At 43.7% G+C, this 17,958-nt stretch overlaps 1 protein-coding gene across 10 annotated transcripts in view; it reads left to right on the top strand.

Moving 5' to 3' along the window:
• The window catches only part of Sgk3 (serum/glucocorticoid regulated kinase family, member 3), a 124,859-nt gene that overhangs the window by 75,577 nt on the left and 31,324 nt on the right, over nucleotides 1-17,958 (top strand). For all 10 annotated transcript variants that reach the window (XM_087660233.1, XM_087660240.1, XM_087660235.1 and 7 more), the window contains 5 exon segments: nucleotides 1,715-1,934; nucleotides 5,632-5,715; nucleotides 10,670-10,742; nucleotides 11,258-11,333; nucleotides 17,105-17,192. In XM_087660233.1, the coding sequence (XP_087516359.1) occupies nucleotides 1,839-1,934; nucleotides 5,632-5,715; nucleotides 10,670-10,742; nucleotides 11,258-11,333; nucleotides 17,105-17,192 (417 nt within the window). In that variant the 5' untranslated portion in view covers nucleotides 1,715-1,838.

Raw genomic sequence — 17,958 nt, 5'->3', positions numbered from 1 at the left:
TCTTAAGTTCTTTATATATTTTAGATATTAGTCCTCTATCAGATGTGGAGTTGGTAAAAATCCTTTTCCCATTCTGTAGACTGCTGCTTTGTCCAAACGATGATGTCCTTTGCCTTACAGACGCTTTTCTGTTTCATGAGGTCTCATTCATTAATTTTTTATATTAGTGCCTGCACTAAAGACAACTCAGGAAGTTGTCTCCTTTGCTAATGAGTTCAAAGCTGTTCCCCACTTTCTATCCTATCGGGTTCAAGGTATCTTGTTTAAGTTCTGGTCTTTTTGATCCATTTGGAGTTCTGTGCATGGTGGGAAACATGGATCTGTTTGTGTTCTTCTACACGCAGACTGCCAGTTTGACCAGCACCATTTGTTGAGGATCCTAGGTTGTTTGTTTCCCCCAGTGTTCGTTTCTTGTTTTTTTATCAAAGATTATGTGTCTGGATTTATGTTTGGGTCTTCAGTTCAATTCTATTGATCAACATGGCTTTTTGTGACTATACATGGCTGTTTTTGTTACTGTGGCTCTGCAGTACAACTTGAGATCTGGAATGGTGACACCTCCTGCAGCTCTTTTATTGCCTAGGTTTGTTTTAGCTTCCTGGGCTTTTTGTGTCCAGTGACGCTGAGATTGGTTCTTTCAAGATCTGCAAAGAATTGTGTTGGAATTTCAATGGGGATTGCATTGGATCTGTAGATTGCTTTTGGTAGGATGGTCATTTTTACTATGTTAATTCCACCTATTTATGAGCATGGGAGATTTTCCCACCTTCTTTCTTCAAAGATGTGAAGTTTTTATTATATAAGTCTTATTATATAAGACTTGCTTAGTTAGAGTTACTCTAACATATTTTATTTATTCAAGGTTATGGTAAGATGATTTCTTTTTTTTTTTTAAAGATTTATTTATTTACTTAATGTATATAAGCACACTGTAGCTGTCTTCAGACACACCAGAAGAGGGCATCAGATCTCATTACAGATGGTTGTGAGCCACCATGTGGTTGCTGGGAATTGAACTCAGGACCTCTGGAAGAGCATTCGGAGCTCTTAACCTCTGAGCCATCTCTCCAGCCCGGTAAAATGATTTCTTGTTCAGTCTGTTTATCATTTGTATATACTGATTTTTATAAATTATTTTTGTATCCAGCATTTTGCTGAAATGTTTATCTGCTGTAGAATTTCCTTGGTGGGAATTTGTAGGGTATGCAAATGAGAAGACGTTGACTTCTTTCCTTCCTATGTGTATCCCCTTGATCTCCTTCAGTTGTCTTACTGCTCTGTCTAATACTAAGTACTATTCTCAATAGTGTGGAGAGCTGAGAGGGCAACCTTACCTTGTTTCTGACTTTAGTGGAATCACTTTGAGTTCCTCTATTTAATTTGATGCTGGCTATCAGCTTTTTACATGTAGCCTTTATTATGTTTAGGTGTGTCCCTTATATCTGTCTCTCCAAGGTTTTTATCATGAAGGACGGTTGGACTTTGTCAAAGATCTTTTCTGTATCTAATGAGACGATTGGGTTGGTTTTTTTCTTTCAGTTTGTTCTTAGGGTAGATTATATTTCTTTATTTTTATCCTCATTTTCATATATTGAACCATTCCCTATGTCTCTGGGATGAAGCCTTCACACACAGTCCCCTTCAAAGGCCAAATGACATACCAGACGCTCTGAAATTGGTTTTCTAATCATGTTTTTTTTTCCTGTCCTTTCAGGTTCCATGATGGAGTTTGAACATTACCTCAAGAGGTTTCATATTTTGGACTAGTTAATCATATTTACCTTCTGCTGAGACCTTGGAAACTTCAGACTCAATTTCTGTGTCCTTCAAGACATTAAATGCATAGAGACTGTACTATGGACTACAAGGAGAGCTGCCCAAGTGTGAGCATTCCCAGCTCTGACGAACACAGAGAGAAAAAGAAGAGGTTCACGGTAAGTGTGTGGTAGGAGAATTAGGACAGCCTATGTCGACACTTCCCCTCCCCCACACTCCCCTCCCCCCATGCCTGCATTCTTTTTTTTTTTTTTTTTTCCGGAGCTGGGGACCGAACCCAGGGCCTTGCGCTTGCTAGGCAAGCAAAAGCGCTCTACCACTGAGCTAAATCCCCAACCCCGCCTGCATTCTTTCCTAACCAGGAATCCGCCCCCTCCTCTCCACAGGTTCAGGTTTTTTTTCTCTTGAATGAGCTACCCTCCCAAAACCTTCTTTAGGCCAGGTAGTGGTGGTGCATATCTCTAATCCCAGCGCTGTACAGGAAGGCGGTTCTCTGAGTTCAAGGCCACCCTTGTCTACAGAGCAAGTTCCAACACAGCCAGGGCTACACAGAGAAACCCTGCCTCAAAAAGAGAGAGAGAGAGGAGAAAAAATAATAAGAAAGCGAAGCTTCCTTTGGCTGCTCTAACAGTAATTGTTCTTTTTAGTGCAGATTTTTGCCTGATTGCCTATCTCTTTGGAGAATTGTATGAAACTCACAAGTCCTCTTGTCAGATACATGTGTGTAGACAGTGTGCCTTTGCAATGTTAGCTTTGTACAACTGTCAAGCGTTGTAGACTCCAAGGTCCCTGAGCCCATGTTAAAAACTACTGTCCTGAAATTTCCACAGTGCCTCATGGCATTTATTACTTTCCACCTCATTTTTACAATGTTTCCCCGCTTTACCTCTTTTTCTACCTTAAAGGTATACAAAGGCATCTCTGACTTTGGTGCCACAGTATTTGCTTTATAAACAGTAGGTACGACGAGTATGTTCTAGTTATGTTATCAGTGTCTGGAAAACAATATCTATCTGAATGTGTATGCGTTCTTACTGTACGTGTGCATGTGCGGCCCATAGAGGACAAAAGTCATCAGGTACTCTTGGGTGTCCTTTGTCACTCTATGCTAATTCCTTTGAGGAATTGGGGAATTGGGGTCTTTCCTTGCATCTGGGGTTCGTGTTTCCTTTATTACTAAAAGCCAAAAAGCCAAAAACAATCCTCCTATCTCTGCCTTCCCTCAGAGTTTGGATTACAGATGTGTGCAGAACACACAGCCTGTTCGTCGTTCTCCATACTCTGGCTTAGTGATTGCACAGGCAGTGTCATAGCTGGCCTGTCCTTGCTGGGCTGACTTGGGACTGTCTTCTGTAGTTGAGAGCAGGTTCTAGTAGAGCACTTGACTGGTGCAGTGCCTTCGTTCTCGGCATTGCGCATCAGCGCCCTTTGGACCACCACAGGAGTAGACCACTGAGTCCTTGCTGTGGTAAGTGACTTTGAGCTGGAATTCATGCTGACCTGGGAGCTGAGAAGAGCTGAAATATTAAGCTAAACACCCCAGACACTGTATTCCGCCTCATTAGCTTGCAGAAGCAACTGCAAATGGTAGCTCGCTCTCAGGGTCCGAGATGTGGAACCAGGAAGCAGTTCACCTACCCTGTTCTCTGTTCCTAAACAAATGCCTCCCTGCATTGATACAGAGGTTGGAGTGTGGATCTGGCTGTTTATCTCTCCCCAGCCTCTTAAGTGCAGAATTGTGTATGTTTGCAGTGTGCGCGCACGCGCGCGTGCGAATGTGTGTTGTAACAATATCTTAAATGGTACATACTTGTTAATACATTTGTGTAACCAAAATTTCTAGCAACTGCACCTTGAAGGTTGGCAAAGGCTGTTTGTTACAGCTTGGATAAAATAGTGGAGTGTACGCAACTTTTCCTTCCTTTGCTCCTTTTTCTTACCTTTGGGCTGTTCTGTGCTTCAGGAACTTCGACTCCCACCAAGTTTGGCAGACATTCCTACTGTACGGATAGTAGCTTAGGTGTCCTTTGGTCTTTTCAGGGAGAGATACATTCTGTGAAAGAGTAGGGGAAGCCTGACAGGGCCTGCACCCTGACGTTCTCAAGCTATGTCCTGGTGTTTCAGAGACCCTGCAAAAGGCATCTTGTTCATATACTTCCTTCAAGTGCCCAGGGGTGTGTGTGTGTGTGTGTGTCTGTGTCTGTGTCTGTGTCTGTGTCTGTGTCTGTGTGTGTGTGGTGTTTGCTCCAGAGACCCCCATCATGTCCTGGAACCTAGACTTGGCTGCTGCCTTGGCTGTAACCCAGAGAGCCCGTCTCCCTGTTCTGTGTCCTCATCAGAAAATCAGTACAAGGGATTTAAGATGCCCGCAGTCACGTAGACCTGCTTTTGTCCTTTTGCATCCAGGCTGCTTCCCTGACTCCTGCTCAGGAGACTCCGCTGTCCACTCTTGGTCACGTCACTGGCCTGTGACTAAGTCTCCTCATTTCTGGCACATATTAATAGCTTTATACAGCGAGGAATGTCCATGAATGTTCTCTGAAAAGAAACATTTCGTGGCATCTTAAGTGTATTTGACAACATGAACTAACAGTCGACGTGGATCAGCCCTCTGACTGTTCAACAACGGCTTGAATCTTAAGCACTGTTATCTTTCATTTGATAAGTGTCAAGTGTCTGATAGCAGTGGCTTTGCCTCAACTCCAGTGAGATTTCATCGCTTTTCTCAAAGAAGGCTACAGCTTTAATGTGGCTGAGGGCCCTGTCCGTTTATACCGTCTATTACAAAATATCAGAGCCTCGTCTTCCTCACGGTGTTATCTAGAGTGAACTTGTAGATTTCAGTTACTTTCCTTTTGTGGGAAAGGATAGTTTGTACGTACGTGTGTGAGTGTCTGAGACGAACCTGCTTTTCTCCCAACACTAAGAATGTGAGCAAACATCCCCTAAAGCAGCTCTTATCTAGTTATCATTATAAACATTAAGTAAATCAGCTTTTTGACTGACATAGTGGGAGGCTATAATTCTGCTCATTCATAGGACTATTGATTATAATTAAATGAGGTTATATGTGAAGACATTAGACACAATTGTAAAATGGCATTAGAAGAATGAAAGGATACCATTACTGTTTGAAAGGTACTAGGAAGAAAAGCAGTCGCTGAGTGTTACCTGTGGCCAGGCATCACTTCTGAAAGTGCTTTAGAACTTCAAGGCATAGCTAGCTGATGAGTAAGAAAATGGCGTCACTTGATTCTACAGTGTTTTGCTCTTGGGAAAGAAAAGATGAGGCAAGAATGGCCGCGTGTTAGCAGTCGGTAGTTCTGACAGAGCGCTCGCGAGTGCGCACGCGCGCGCGCGTGCACACACACACACACACACACACACACACACACACACACACACACACACACACACGCACGCAGGATCATCCTCTGTTAGCAGTCGGTAGTCCTGACAGAGCACACACACCCATGGCTATTCTCTGAAAATAACAGAAAGTTCAGCAGTTCAGTGTGTTTTACTGGAGATACTCAAATACTCTTACCTTGAATTACTTGTGGTGAGCTAATAAGGATTAAAAAAGCCTTCCATCTTCTGGTTTGTACTGGTGTGTGTATGTGTTTTTAAAAACGGTTTGTTAACAAAAATGTTGATTACATAAATTTAAAATGCAAGTGTTAAATTACTCAAAAGTAAAGAATAGTTAATATTCCTAGAACACAAAGTTTGTTTCATTCGATACACATTTTTATCTTGGAGAATCACATAAACAGTTAGCAGATTTTGTGTATGGTTCCTTTGCAGTTGAAGTTCGTTAAACTATGTCTTTTTTTTATTTATTTTCTTCCACAGGTTTATAAAGTTCTGGTCTCTGTGGGAAGAAGCGAATGGTTCGTCTTCAGGAGATATGCAGAGTTTGACAAACTTTACAATTCTGTAAGAGACTACATCATTTCTGTCTAAAGCTTATTTGGATGAGTCAATCTGTTCATGTTTCCCAAGCAGAAAAGGGGTCGACTCTTCGGAAGCAGCTTGACTTAGCCTTTATGTGAAATGTGGAAAGACAGACAGTTCCAAGTGAAGAAGGAGGGTGAGAGACGAGACCGAGAGTCAAGGACAATTCAGTGTCAGATGGCGTTAGATACAAATCCTTTGTGCCAAATAAGTATGGTATTCATCAAGGCCGTTTTGGTTAAAATCTTCAGCTCTCAGCCTTAGCTCTGAAAGTGTCAACTGCACACTCCTCTTGTGCATCATTCTTAGATGTGATTAGTTCCGGCTTTCAGATACCAACACAGCCGAAGCGAGTCGGAAATCTGAGCGACCATTGGCTGTCTAAGGGACTGAAGCCATTTTATTCCTAATCCAGCTAGTAAGTAGTTCACAGTCTAGTGCCCATAGTTGCACATAGTTTTTAACATCTGCAGTGAGGTACCACGATCTTTGAGAGGCATCAGGCCAGATTCTGCCAGCTGCTGATGTAGGTGGAAGACACTGTCTTAGAAAGTTTGATGGCGGCCAGACAGTGCTCTCGCAGAGCCTGGATTAGAGAATCTCTGTGTCCTAAGCTTAGTTTCAGTTATGTTGTTAAACAACAAACAAAAAACCAATCTTGGCCGCCACCCCCAGTGCATTTAATGAGTAGATTGCGGTGCCTCTCTAGAAAGTTGTTTTTATATTTAGAAAGGTAAATTTTCATTACTTAACCCTGTCTCCTGATTTTAAAATTACATAAATCTCGAGGCTGGAAAGATAGCCCTTGCTGTTCTTGTAAGACGGTTCACAATCATCTGGGAGCCCCAGGTCAGTGTTTTTCAGCATCCTCTCTGGCCTTCAGGGGCATCGACATACATATCCACATTATATAGTTTAAAAAATACAGAAATCTGCAAGGTATCGTTTATAAGAGTTTTCAAAAACATACTGAGTCATAGTTATCTCAGCTGAGAGATAAACTGTTTCCCAAGTGGGGTGGAGTGAGTCATAGGATCTCGTGGGTTTTTAGGTCATAAAAGTTAGACTTCTGGTTCATCTTACTTACCATTTCTCTGTATCTGCCCGAAGCAGCACTCAAATGATACACTATTGAAAGGGACTTACAACTAACAACGTTCTGGTTTGGAATGACATTTACTTGTCCTGATGGAAATTACTAAATATTGTAGAAGATCTGGATAGTAGGGGAACTTAAAGTAGATTAAATGTAAGCTACTGCCTGTAGTGTTACTACTCAGGGTAATGTTTTCTGTTGCCCTCTGTTCTTTATGGTACATGAAAGCTTTTGTAAGAGAATTTCCTATATATTGTCTTACATACTGCTTCACAGAGGGCGTCAAGGCAGTGACTGGAAGTCAAAGTACAGTTTTAGAAGAAAATAGTAACTAAGTAATGCTGTTTGGCCTTGGTAACCTTTCTATTCTTTTGGGAGCTGGTGAAAGTTGGCCAGCTGTTCTTCTCACATCCCGGGGCGCCATCTCTCCCCTCTCACAGCCCCGGCGCCATCTCTCCCCTCTCACAGCCCCTGGCGCCATCTCTCCCCTCTCACAGCCCCTGGCGCCATCTCTCCCCTCTCACAGCCCCTGGCGCCATCTCTCCCCTCTCACAGCCCCTGGCGCCATCTCTCCCCGCTCACAGCCCCTGGCGCCATCTCTCCCCTCTCACAGCCCCGGCGCCATCTCTCCCCTCTCACAGCCCCTGGTGCCATCTCTCCCCTCTCACAGCCCCTGGCGCCATCTCTCCCCTCTCACAGCCCCTGGCGCCATCTCTCCCCTCTCACAGCCCCTGGCGCCATCTCTCCCCTCTCACAGCCCCTGGCGCCATCTCTCCCCTCTCACAGCCCCTGGCGCCATCTCTCCCCTCTCACAGCCCCTGGCGCCATCTCTCCCCTCTCACAGCCCCGGCGCCATCTCTCCCCTCTCACAGCCCCTGGCGCCATCTCTCCCCTCTCACAGCCCCGGCGCCATCTCTCCCCTCTCACAGCCCCTGGTGCCATCTCTCCCCTCTCACAGCCCCTGGCGCCATCTCTCCCCTCTCACAGCCCCTGGTGCCATCTCTCCCCTCTCACAGCCCGGGGCGCCATCTCTCTCCTCTCACAGCCCCTGGCGCCATCTCTCTCCTCTCACAGCCCGGGGTGCCATCTCTCCACATTTCTCTCACGTTTTCCCATCTTTTTATTTGCTGATTTTGTTTTTTTATAAATGTCTTAAATATAAATGTTTCAGATTCTGCCTCTTGTCACCACAAAACCAGTATCAGTTACATTATTTAAAACTACAAAAATCAGCCTGAACCCGATCTCCAGCTCCCTCAAATTACTTTCCTCCGTTTAAAATAAAAGACAAAAAGTAAGAATTTCAATTTGTGGATATTTTTATTGTCAGCTTAACTGTGTTTTTAAAGAATGGTTGGTATTTTTTAACTTTTATTAATACAAATTGTCGTTAGTCTGTTAAGATTGGCAGTAACTCTATTAGTACAATAAGAAAATAATAAAATATTGCTGACATGGTGGTGCACACCTTTAATCCCAGCACCCAGAATGCAGAGGCAGGCAGATCTCTGAGTTCGAGACCAGTGTTATCTACAGAACAAATTCCAGGGCAGCCAGAGCAATATAGAGAAACCCTGTCTCAAGGGGGAAGAAAAGCAAGAAAATAATGAAATACCATCGCTGTCTTTGATTACTGCCACAGTGCTATTTGCTTTATGTCACATATGAACCAGCCTGTTGTAATTTCCGCACAAATCCTGACCTGCCATTTCATCTGTAAATATTTTAATACATTTTATCTAAAAGGCGATTTTTAAAGCACAGAATCGTCGTCGCATCTGAAGATTCAGACTGCGATGCCCCGAGCCTGAATGTTTATGTGGCCGTGGATAAGGCTCCAAGTGTCCATACAGTGTGTGCTTGCCGTGGGCTCTCATTTGCTCATCCCTCTTTAAGTCAGGGGTTTGCTGACTGCTTGCCCACAGCAATGCAGTGAGTCTTCCATTTGTGTCTCTGGTGGTTGCCAGCCAGACCTGTCGTTTCTGAATGTGTGGATTTTCACATACAGCTAGCTTACAACTTGACTGTCCCTCCTTTAACTTCTTTCTACATTGTAGCAAATGGTTCCTCAATAAAAGTTCGTTTTTCCAACACTCCTCCATTGTTGGTGGGATTGCAGACTGGTAAAACCATTCTGGAAATCAGTCTGGAGGTTCCTCAGAAAATTGGACATTGAACTGCCTGAGGATCCAGCCATACCTCTCTTGGGCATATACCCAAAAGATGCCTCAACATATAAAAGAGACACGTGCTCCACTATGTTCATCGCAGCCTTATTTATAATAGCCAGAAACTGGAAAGAACCCAGATGCCCTTCAACAGAGGAATGGATACAGAAAATGTGGTACATCTACACAATGGAATATTACTCAGCTATCAAAAACAACGAGTTTATGAAATTCGTAGGCAAATGGTTGGAACTGGAAAATATCATCCTGAGTGAGCTAACCCACTCACAGAAAGACATACATGGTATGCACTCATTGATAAGTGGCTATTAGCCCAAATGCTTGAATTACCCTAGATCCCTAGAACAAAGGAAACTCAAGACGGATGATCAAAATGTGAATGCTTCACTCCTTCTTTAAATGAGGAAAAAGAATACCCTTGGCAGGGAAGGGAGAGGCAAAGATTAAAACAGAGACTGAAGGAACACCCATTCAGAGCCTGCCCCACAGGTGGCCCATACATATACAGCCACCCAATTAGACAAGATGGATGAAGCAAAGAAGTGCAGACCGACAGGAGCCGGATGTAGATCGCTCCTGAGAGACACAGCCAGAATACAGCAAATACAGAGGCGAATGCCAGCAGCAAACCACTGAACTGAGAATAGGTCCCCCGTTGAAGGAATCAGAGAAAGAACTGGAAGAGCTTGAAGGTGCTCGAGACCCCAAAAGTACAACAATGTCAAGCAACCAGAGCTTCCAGGGACTAAGCCACTACCCAAAGACTATACATGGACTGACCCTGGACTCTGTCCCCATAGGTAGCAATGAATATCCTAGTAAGAGCACCAGTGGAAGGGGAAGCCCTGGGTCCTGCTAAGACTGAACCCCCAGTGAACTAGACTATGTGGGGAGGGTGGCAATGGGGGGAGGTTTGGGAGGGGAACACCCATAAGGAAGGGGAGGGGGGAGGGTGATGTTTGTCCGGAAACCGGGAAAGGGAATAACACTTGAAATGTATATAAGAAATACTCAAGTTAATAAAAAAAAAAAGTTCGTTTTTCCTCAAACAAATCTCATGAACAAATGTATTCGCGATTAATAGAGAGAAAGCTGGAGTTGAGTGAATTGGGGGCAAAGTTAACTCGCTTTCTCTAAGAATTGTTGCTGACCTGTTGCTGTAGATCACTAAGAGGTGATCATCTTGAGGTGAAGGGTGAGTGGTGACTGCAGAACCTAGGCACCGCTCTTCAGTCCGAGTGCTCACTGAATGGGTTCTAATTCCACTGCACAAAAAACCTGACAGATGCTCAGTTCGCCTATCCCCATTTTACAGACAGAACAAACAAAAAAAACACTGAGGCACAGAGATATTAAGTAATATCCAAGGTCACGTACATACTGAACAATTTCCTGGGACAGAAGAGGGTGATTAAGAGTCAGTCTGGGGGATTGAGGATTTAGCTCAGTGGTAGAGCGCTTGCCTAGGAAGCGCAAGGCCCTGGGTTCGGTCCCCAGCTCCGAAAAAAAAAGTCAGTCTGGCATTTGGTTCACCTATATTAGTGTTGTATGTTGTACTTTATCCTACAGTAAATCTTTAAGATCATATTGTGTTGTGTAGGCATAAATAGATTTAGAAATTAGCTCACAGAATGCTGTTTTTAAAATTCAGTTGAAGAAACAGTTTCCTGCTATGGCTCTGAAGATCCCGGCCAAGAGAATATTTGGTGATAATTTTGATCCAGGTAAGCAAAAGCTTTATCATCTGTTGAGTTCCGGTTGAAGTTTGAAGAGGAAGTCATGTATTTATTGAAGAACATAATTGTTACGCACTTTTTGGGTTTTTTGTCTTGGTTTGTTTTTGAGATCGAATCTTGCTATGTAGCCTAGGCTACCCTCAAACTTGTGATCTCCTGCCTCAGCCTCAGGCATGCACTGTTACCACACCTGTTTTGTTCATGAGGTCTGTGATACAGTCTGCTTCACTGTTGAGAAGGCACACAAGCTGTGCACCAAGGAGAGATAGCAAATGGTTCTTCAGTAAGAGGCAGTGTTCAGTGTCTTAACCCCTCTAATGGTAAAGCTGTAGTTTTCTTCTGGAGCGTCTACAAGTCTCTCCTCCAGGACCAAATACCGACTAAGAAATAGCTTTTAGACACAGTTTGCTGCCCTGTGGTTGTCTATTCTCCCATGGGTGTATCATGGTAACTGCATGCGATGACGGAAATATAACTACTAGTGTACCCTGTCTCTCTTACAGATTTTATTAAACAAAGAAGAGCAGGATTGAACGAGTTCATTCAGAACTTAGTCAGATATCCAGAGCTTTACAACCAGTAAGTACTTCTTTTCTTCTAAAGGGACAGTGAAAGCAAACCCAAGAGTGTTGATTAAACCTCAGGAGTTGCTTTATGAAACATTACTGGTTGTGAAATCTTCCTAGAACGCGTTCTCCTAATGTCTTGTATCACTTTCTCTTCAGCTCAGACTTTTCCTTCCCTTTGCACTTGCGTGATGTCTTGGCTAGGTCTGACAGCCCTCGGGTCATACTTGTCACTGAGGGAAGTCAGGGCAGGAAATGAAACAGAAGCCATGATGGAATACTGCTTACTGCTTTGCTTCTCAAGCTTACTCAGCCTGCTTTCTTTTTTTTTTTTTTTTTTTTCTTTTTTTCGGAGCTGGGGACCGAACTCAGGGCCTTGCGCATGCTAGGCAAGTGCTCTACCACTGAGCTAAATCCCCAACCCCTCAGCCTGCTTTCTTGTGTGCCCAGCAGCTCCTCCTCAGGGATGACGGCACCACCCTAGTGAGCTGGGACCTGCCACATTAATCATTAACCAAAAAAAAAAAAAAAAAAAAAAAAAAATACACTACAGACTCGCCTACAGGCAATATTCTGGAGGCATTTTTTTTTCAATTAAGAATCCCTGTTTAGGGATGTAGAGGTGGCTCAGTGGTTAAGAGCACTGACTGCTCTTCCAGAGGTCCTGAGTTCAAATCCCAACAACCACATAGTGCCTCACAACCATCTGTAATGAGATCTGATGCCCTCTTCTGGTGTGTCTGAAGATATATATGTGGTCACATATATATCAAATAAATGAATCTTTTTTTTAAAAAAAAGAATCCCTGTTTATAGATGACTGGCTTTTTTCAAGTTGACAAAAATACCAACCAAGATGTAGAAGTTTTACGGATTACTGTTTAAGTCCGTTTGCGTTCTAGTTAAGACATCTTGCTAACTGCTTGGTGTTCTATTTCTCCATCACTTGGAAAGTTGCCTCAGTGTCTGTGACGCCCATTAGGATTAGGCCTCATGTTAGCCACATGTTCCGGAAGTATAGGTGGTTTCACTCGGATCCTCCCCAACCTCAGCTCTGAACCCTTTCTCCTCCCTCTTCTGAGATTGTCTCTGAGCCTTGTCAGGCGTCAGGGTGATAATAAAATGCCCTATTTGTGGCTAAGTAGCCCCTGGCACTTAGTCTCTGCACTTTGGTCACTTGTGACAACAGATCTTTTTATATACAGTGCACTTCTGCTCTGATAAGTGTCTTCTGCTCTGGGGAGAATAAATCCCAGGACCTCGTGAACAAATAACCAAGAGGTTTTAAGGTGACATTTTCTTTTTAATAAAACAAGATACTTTGTGTTTTATAGGTCTTGTCTTTTGTTAACAGAACTTAGTTTTCATTTTAACATCAAATCATCTTAGCATGGTGCATATAAAAGAGTGAGAAGCGAAATAACGTATAACCTGAGTGCTTACTGCACGCTCCCTGCTGCTGTCAGGGAAACGTGCTTTAAGATGGTGTCAGTAACCTCGGTGGAGCTTGCTTATATTATAGTTCCGTACCTGGAGGGGCAGGAGGGGAGAAGACGCCCAAGGCCACCCTGGCTAACCCTGTCACAACTTCTTGACCCCAAATAGATTTGTTTTAACAGGAAAAAGTATTTAAAAAGATAACTATGAAAATATGATTTTAAAATTATATTTTTTTAACTGGAATACAGTCTGTTTCTCTGACCTTTGAGTGAAAAGGGGGTATTTGAGTATACTGGCAGTAAATAATGGACCCCAAAGCTGAACAGTGGACTAAAACCCTAAAATACTAAGTGAACCAAAAACCAAAAATACATGAAAAGTTGCCATAATAAAGAATGATGGGGGCTGGAGAGATGGCTCAGTGGTTAAGAGCACTGACTGCTCTTCCAGAGGTCCTGAGTTCAATTCCCAGCAACCACATGGTGGCTCACAACCATCTGTAATGGGATCTGATGCCCTCTTTTGGTGTGTGTGAAGACAGCTACAGTGTACTCATATATAATAAATGAATAAATCTTTTCTTAAAAAAAAGATGCTATTTACTTACTGAGAGAGCACCAGTGCAAATGACACACACCAAGAGAAAAGGAAAGGGGCAGGATAAACGGCTCAGTGGTTTAGAGCACAGGCTGCCCTTCCAGAGGATCTGGGTTTGACTCCTAGCACCTCTTGTAGGCCAGAACCATTTATAGCTCCAGTTCCAATCATTGGACAACTTTGGCTTCCACAGCCACCAGGTACACGTAAGGTGCACAAGCATACAGGCAAAATACTACAACACAGAAAGGAAAACTAAACGTAAAAAGAACGAGTAAAAGTGCTGACCATCATGAGCACTGAACCTTTCCGTATGCATTTAGGAGATGGAAAGGAGCTGGACGGTGGTGCGTGCCTGTAAGGTCCATACTGAGGAGGTGGAGGCAGGGCCTGCAGGCATGGCCGCCCTCGTAGAAGAGCCAGGTTTCCTCCCAGCTTCTTCACAGTGGCTCACAACCATCTGTGGTTCTAGTCTTAGGTGATCTGACCCTTCTTCTCGCCTCTGCAGACACTGCATGCCAAGAAGACATCCATACACATAAAAATAAGATAGAAAATCAAGTGGGTGTAGGAAGGTCAGCAGTCAAAACTAACCGAGGGCTGCATAATTAGTTAGAGCGGAGCCTGGGCTACGTGAGGCCTTACCATAATGGAGCAACAAGAGTAGCCAAACAAGAACAGATGACAGTGGAAGCAAGAATGCCTTCCTTTATCTGTAGTACAAACGAGTGCCCAGACAGTTGTGCACAGGCCATTCCCCGTCACTTAGACGGAGCACGAAGCTGGCCCCAGCACGTCTGAAGCCACCTTGTTTAAATCCCCAGTCCTTGTTTCTTTCCCAAGATAACCACAGTTCTGATTGTAGAAACAGATTAGTGTGGCCTGACTTTAAAGTTCATATAGATAAAGTCAAGGCGTGCACATTCTCTGTCTTCTGTCTTGGTGACATTTATTGCTGTAATGTATTCCACAACTCATCCAATTCTACTGATGGATGTTTTCGCGTTAACAGAACTTCAGTCTTCGTGCTTTCCATTCGAACACCAAACTACTGATGTGCCTCAGGGAGCTACATTTACAGACTTCACGTAAAATGTCTTGGTCTGGGTTAGAAACAACTTTGACGTTAAATGCGCCCGTTGAGGCTGATTTCCAGAGACCCAGCCTGTGCCAGTGTGTGCTTTGTGAGCAGGGTGACTACGTCCTAAAGCTATGTGGCTGTGGTTAGATACTGGAACTAAACTTTGGAGTTTCCAGAGACATGGGATTTTTGTTTTGTGGGGTTTGTTTCTGGCTGTTACAAATGTTGGCCTTCCCATGTCTTACGGAGCACATGTACAAACATTCTCATAGTGTGTAAGCTGTAGGCTGCTTGCTTCACTCCAAGGCATAGTGCCATGTGGCTTTCCAGGATGGCTGTAGCAGTTTGTACCTCCATGAGAAATGGCATTGTTCTCCTGGCCACCACTGTGTATAGTTAGTCTCAGTTTCCACCATTCTGGTGGGCAAGTGGGATACCCTGTTGTGACTTTAGTTAATGATAATGCTGGTAAAGTTAGCATGTATGAGATTATGTCACTTGTTAGCTTTTAACACTCACCACAGCTGGGAGAATCTTCAGATGCTCATAAAAACACGCAGAGTAAAAAATTGGTGTAACATTCCTAGACATAGTTATCAGAGTGTAGCTAAAATGTTAACCTGGTTTATTATCCACAGTAATGGTTTTTGTTCTGGTTTGGTTTGGTTTGCAGACAGGGTTTCTCAGTGTATTACTGGCTGTCCTGGAACCTGCTCTGTAGACAGAACTGGCTTCCAGCTCATAGATCTACCTGCCTCTGTTTCCTGTGTGCTGGGTTCAAACATAATGCCTGGCCCTAAACTAAATGGTTTTGGTTTAAAAAATAAAATTAGGGCTTGTTAGATGACTCCATGGGTGAAGGAACTTGTCACCCAAGCCTGAATTCTATCCCCAGAATGCACATAAGGGTAGAAGGCCTCTGGCTTTCCTACCATGCGCACATACTCCCTCCATATGCACAAATAATAAACCTTGTGTTGCAAGTCATAATGCAGCCGCAGTGCTAAACCCAAGGCCTGCCTTGCAGCAACGTCTGTGGAGCATGAGAGTTGTATAGTAAAGTGTTAGAAGCCATTGAGTAACTCTTGGTGCCTCTGTGTGACAAGAAGCACATGTCTGTACTGTCTGATGGTTAGAGCCTCTAACAGCACGAAGAAGTGTTCAGGAGGGAATGTGAATTAGGCCACGTAAGAAAAAAATGCAAATGTAGCATAACCAACATTTTGCAGAGAAGAAAGCCAACGTGTAAACTGGTAGGATTGAAGATTCCTTTCCCCACGTTCACATTTGTTCTAGATACTCGAGAATATACAGTCGGTGGTTTTCAGAATATTCATGGTACTGAATGACTGTCACCCGAGTCACTTAAAAGTTAGTCTGACATTCCCGTTGTCTCGGCAAGGAAGGCTTGGCAGCCATTCCTCTGCCTTCTGTCTGAGGATCTGTCTGCTGCACACATTTCTTTTGAAGTCGTACAATGTGTGTCCTGTTTTTCTTCTTTGTTCATTCAGTGCAGTGTTTTGGGGTTCATCCCTGTATAAGGTAACAGGTATAAGTTATCTTGTTTCATGGATTGCCATGCTGTGTTTATCCATTTATTGGTTAGCATTTCTCATTTTGTGCTATTACAGATAATGCTACTCTAAATACTCGTGTATGATTTGAGGTATACATAGTCTTATGTTTTAGGCATATAAACCTGAGTGGATTACTAAGTAATGGTGTTTAACACTTGTAAATCATCTCCTTTTTAAACGTAATTGTTTACCTTTCTAATTTCCTCCAAGTGTGGTTTGTGTTAAGACCGTAATGGACTGCTCATGTGTGCATTAAGATAGCAATTTGGCCTTTAATTGGGATTTTCATTAGTCCATGAGTGGTCTGCTTTGATTTTAGTCCTCCAGTCCCCTCATCAGCCTACGCCTCTGTACCCATGTGGAGATCTGCTCTAATATACATTATTAGGACGCATACATATCCCTGTATTCAAGAGTAGGCCTGCCTTGCATCCGTGGCTATTTAGTGAATACACAGAGGTGAGGCCAACTGTCTGTGTTCACCACAGTGCCAGAGCACGGCAGGCGGCGCTCCACACTAAGATGTCCAATGCTACAGGTTCTCGTCATTGCCGGCTGCCAACTGGTGTTCTCTACAGGCAGTTACTGGGGCTGGCTTAAGCCTCCTGGTTTTCAAATGGACCAGTACATAGGGTGTAATGTCCCACCCCACCTGCAACCCATGCTTACACTTATAAGGGGAGTGTCTGCGTCTGGGATAGATGTATCCGGGGTTTCCCCAAGCCATCTGCTTCTGAGGAGAGGCTCATTCTCCATCCCACCAGCAGCTCAGGACATGGCCCATCCTGCCCTGGGATCCTTGTATTGATCTCTCTTTGGCTGACTAATGGATGGGAAGTGAATCTCAGTTCCAGTTTCCACTTGGATTTCCTCCAGTGTGAATCGTCTGTTTATATCTTTGGCTGCTCCTCTGTTGGGTCCCCTCTTTTTAAGAGCAGAACTTCTTTATTCCCATTACAATAATGAATAATGCAGTCTGCAGTTTTCTTGCTGCAAATGCTAATAAGGTGGTTTCTGTTTTAGTTTCTTTTTAAAGGATCACAAGCTGTTCACATGCTGTCTGAGTAATAAATTAATCTTTGTTTTCAGTCCAGACGTCCGAGCATTCCTTCAAATGGACAGCCCGAGACATCAGTCAGATCCATCTGAAGATGAGGATGAAAGAAGTACTCCGAAGGTAGCAGGGGGCGCTGTGCTGACCGGGTAGCAGCCTCAGACATGTGCCTGAGAGCCTCAGACACGCAGTCTTCCTTCAGAGCAGCGTTAATGCAGAACCAAGGGGTCGTGTCTGCGCTAGAATTTCTGCACTGTAGAATACCTAAAAACAGTTCCACCGTTCACACACCATTACCCACCCGTCTTTCTTCTTTTCATGTGTGCCGTGTGGGTTGTTGTTTGGTTCATATGTGTGGACACAACATGTCTGATTTTACCAGACTGCTTGCTCTGAGGAGCCCTGTCTCCGCCCTGGAGGCTGGATTCACAGGCAGGCTGCCATGCCTACCTGGCGTTTATGGAGGTTCTACGGATCCAAACTCGGATCCAAACTCTGGTCCTCTGGCTTGTTTGGCAAGCGCCTTAACTACTGAGCCTCTGATGCTCACAGAATACGTAGACATCGTACTTTGTAGTATAATGCAGGTTCTCAATATTGAAGCTACGTAGAGTAACCTTATTTTTGGAAGTTACTTTTAATATTTACCTTTGGGTGCTGTGAGGAAAGAGAAAAAGAAAAACACAAGTCAGGGTATTATATGTGATAATTAGAAGTACAAGTAGTACTGTGCCACCTGGAGATTATAAGTCTAAGTAGATTTCAGTAAAAATGATAATCTTACAGGAATGTGATTACATTCCTGTAAAGGTGTGTGTGCTAGACGCACATAAAAGTCATTTACTTTCCTGAATGTACAAAGAACCTCAGAGTGGACTTACGGGAAGCT

Source organism: Rattus norvegicus, chromosome 5 (assembly GCF_021556685.1).
Source record: "Rattus norvegicus strain SHRSP/BbbUtx chromosome 5, alternate assembly SHRSP_T2T, whole genome shotgun sequence".
Lineage (NCBI taxonomy): Eukaryota > Metazoa > Chordata > Mammalia > Rodentia > Muridae > Rattus > Rattus norvegicus.
The sequence above is the reverse complement of the archived record's forward strand: the minus strand, read 5'-3'. Positions and strand labels throughout refer to the sequence as shown.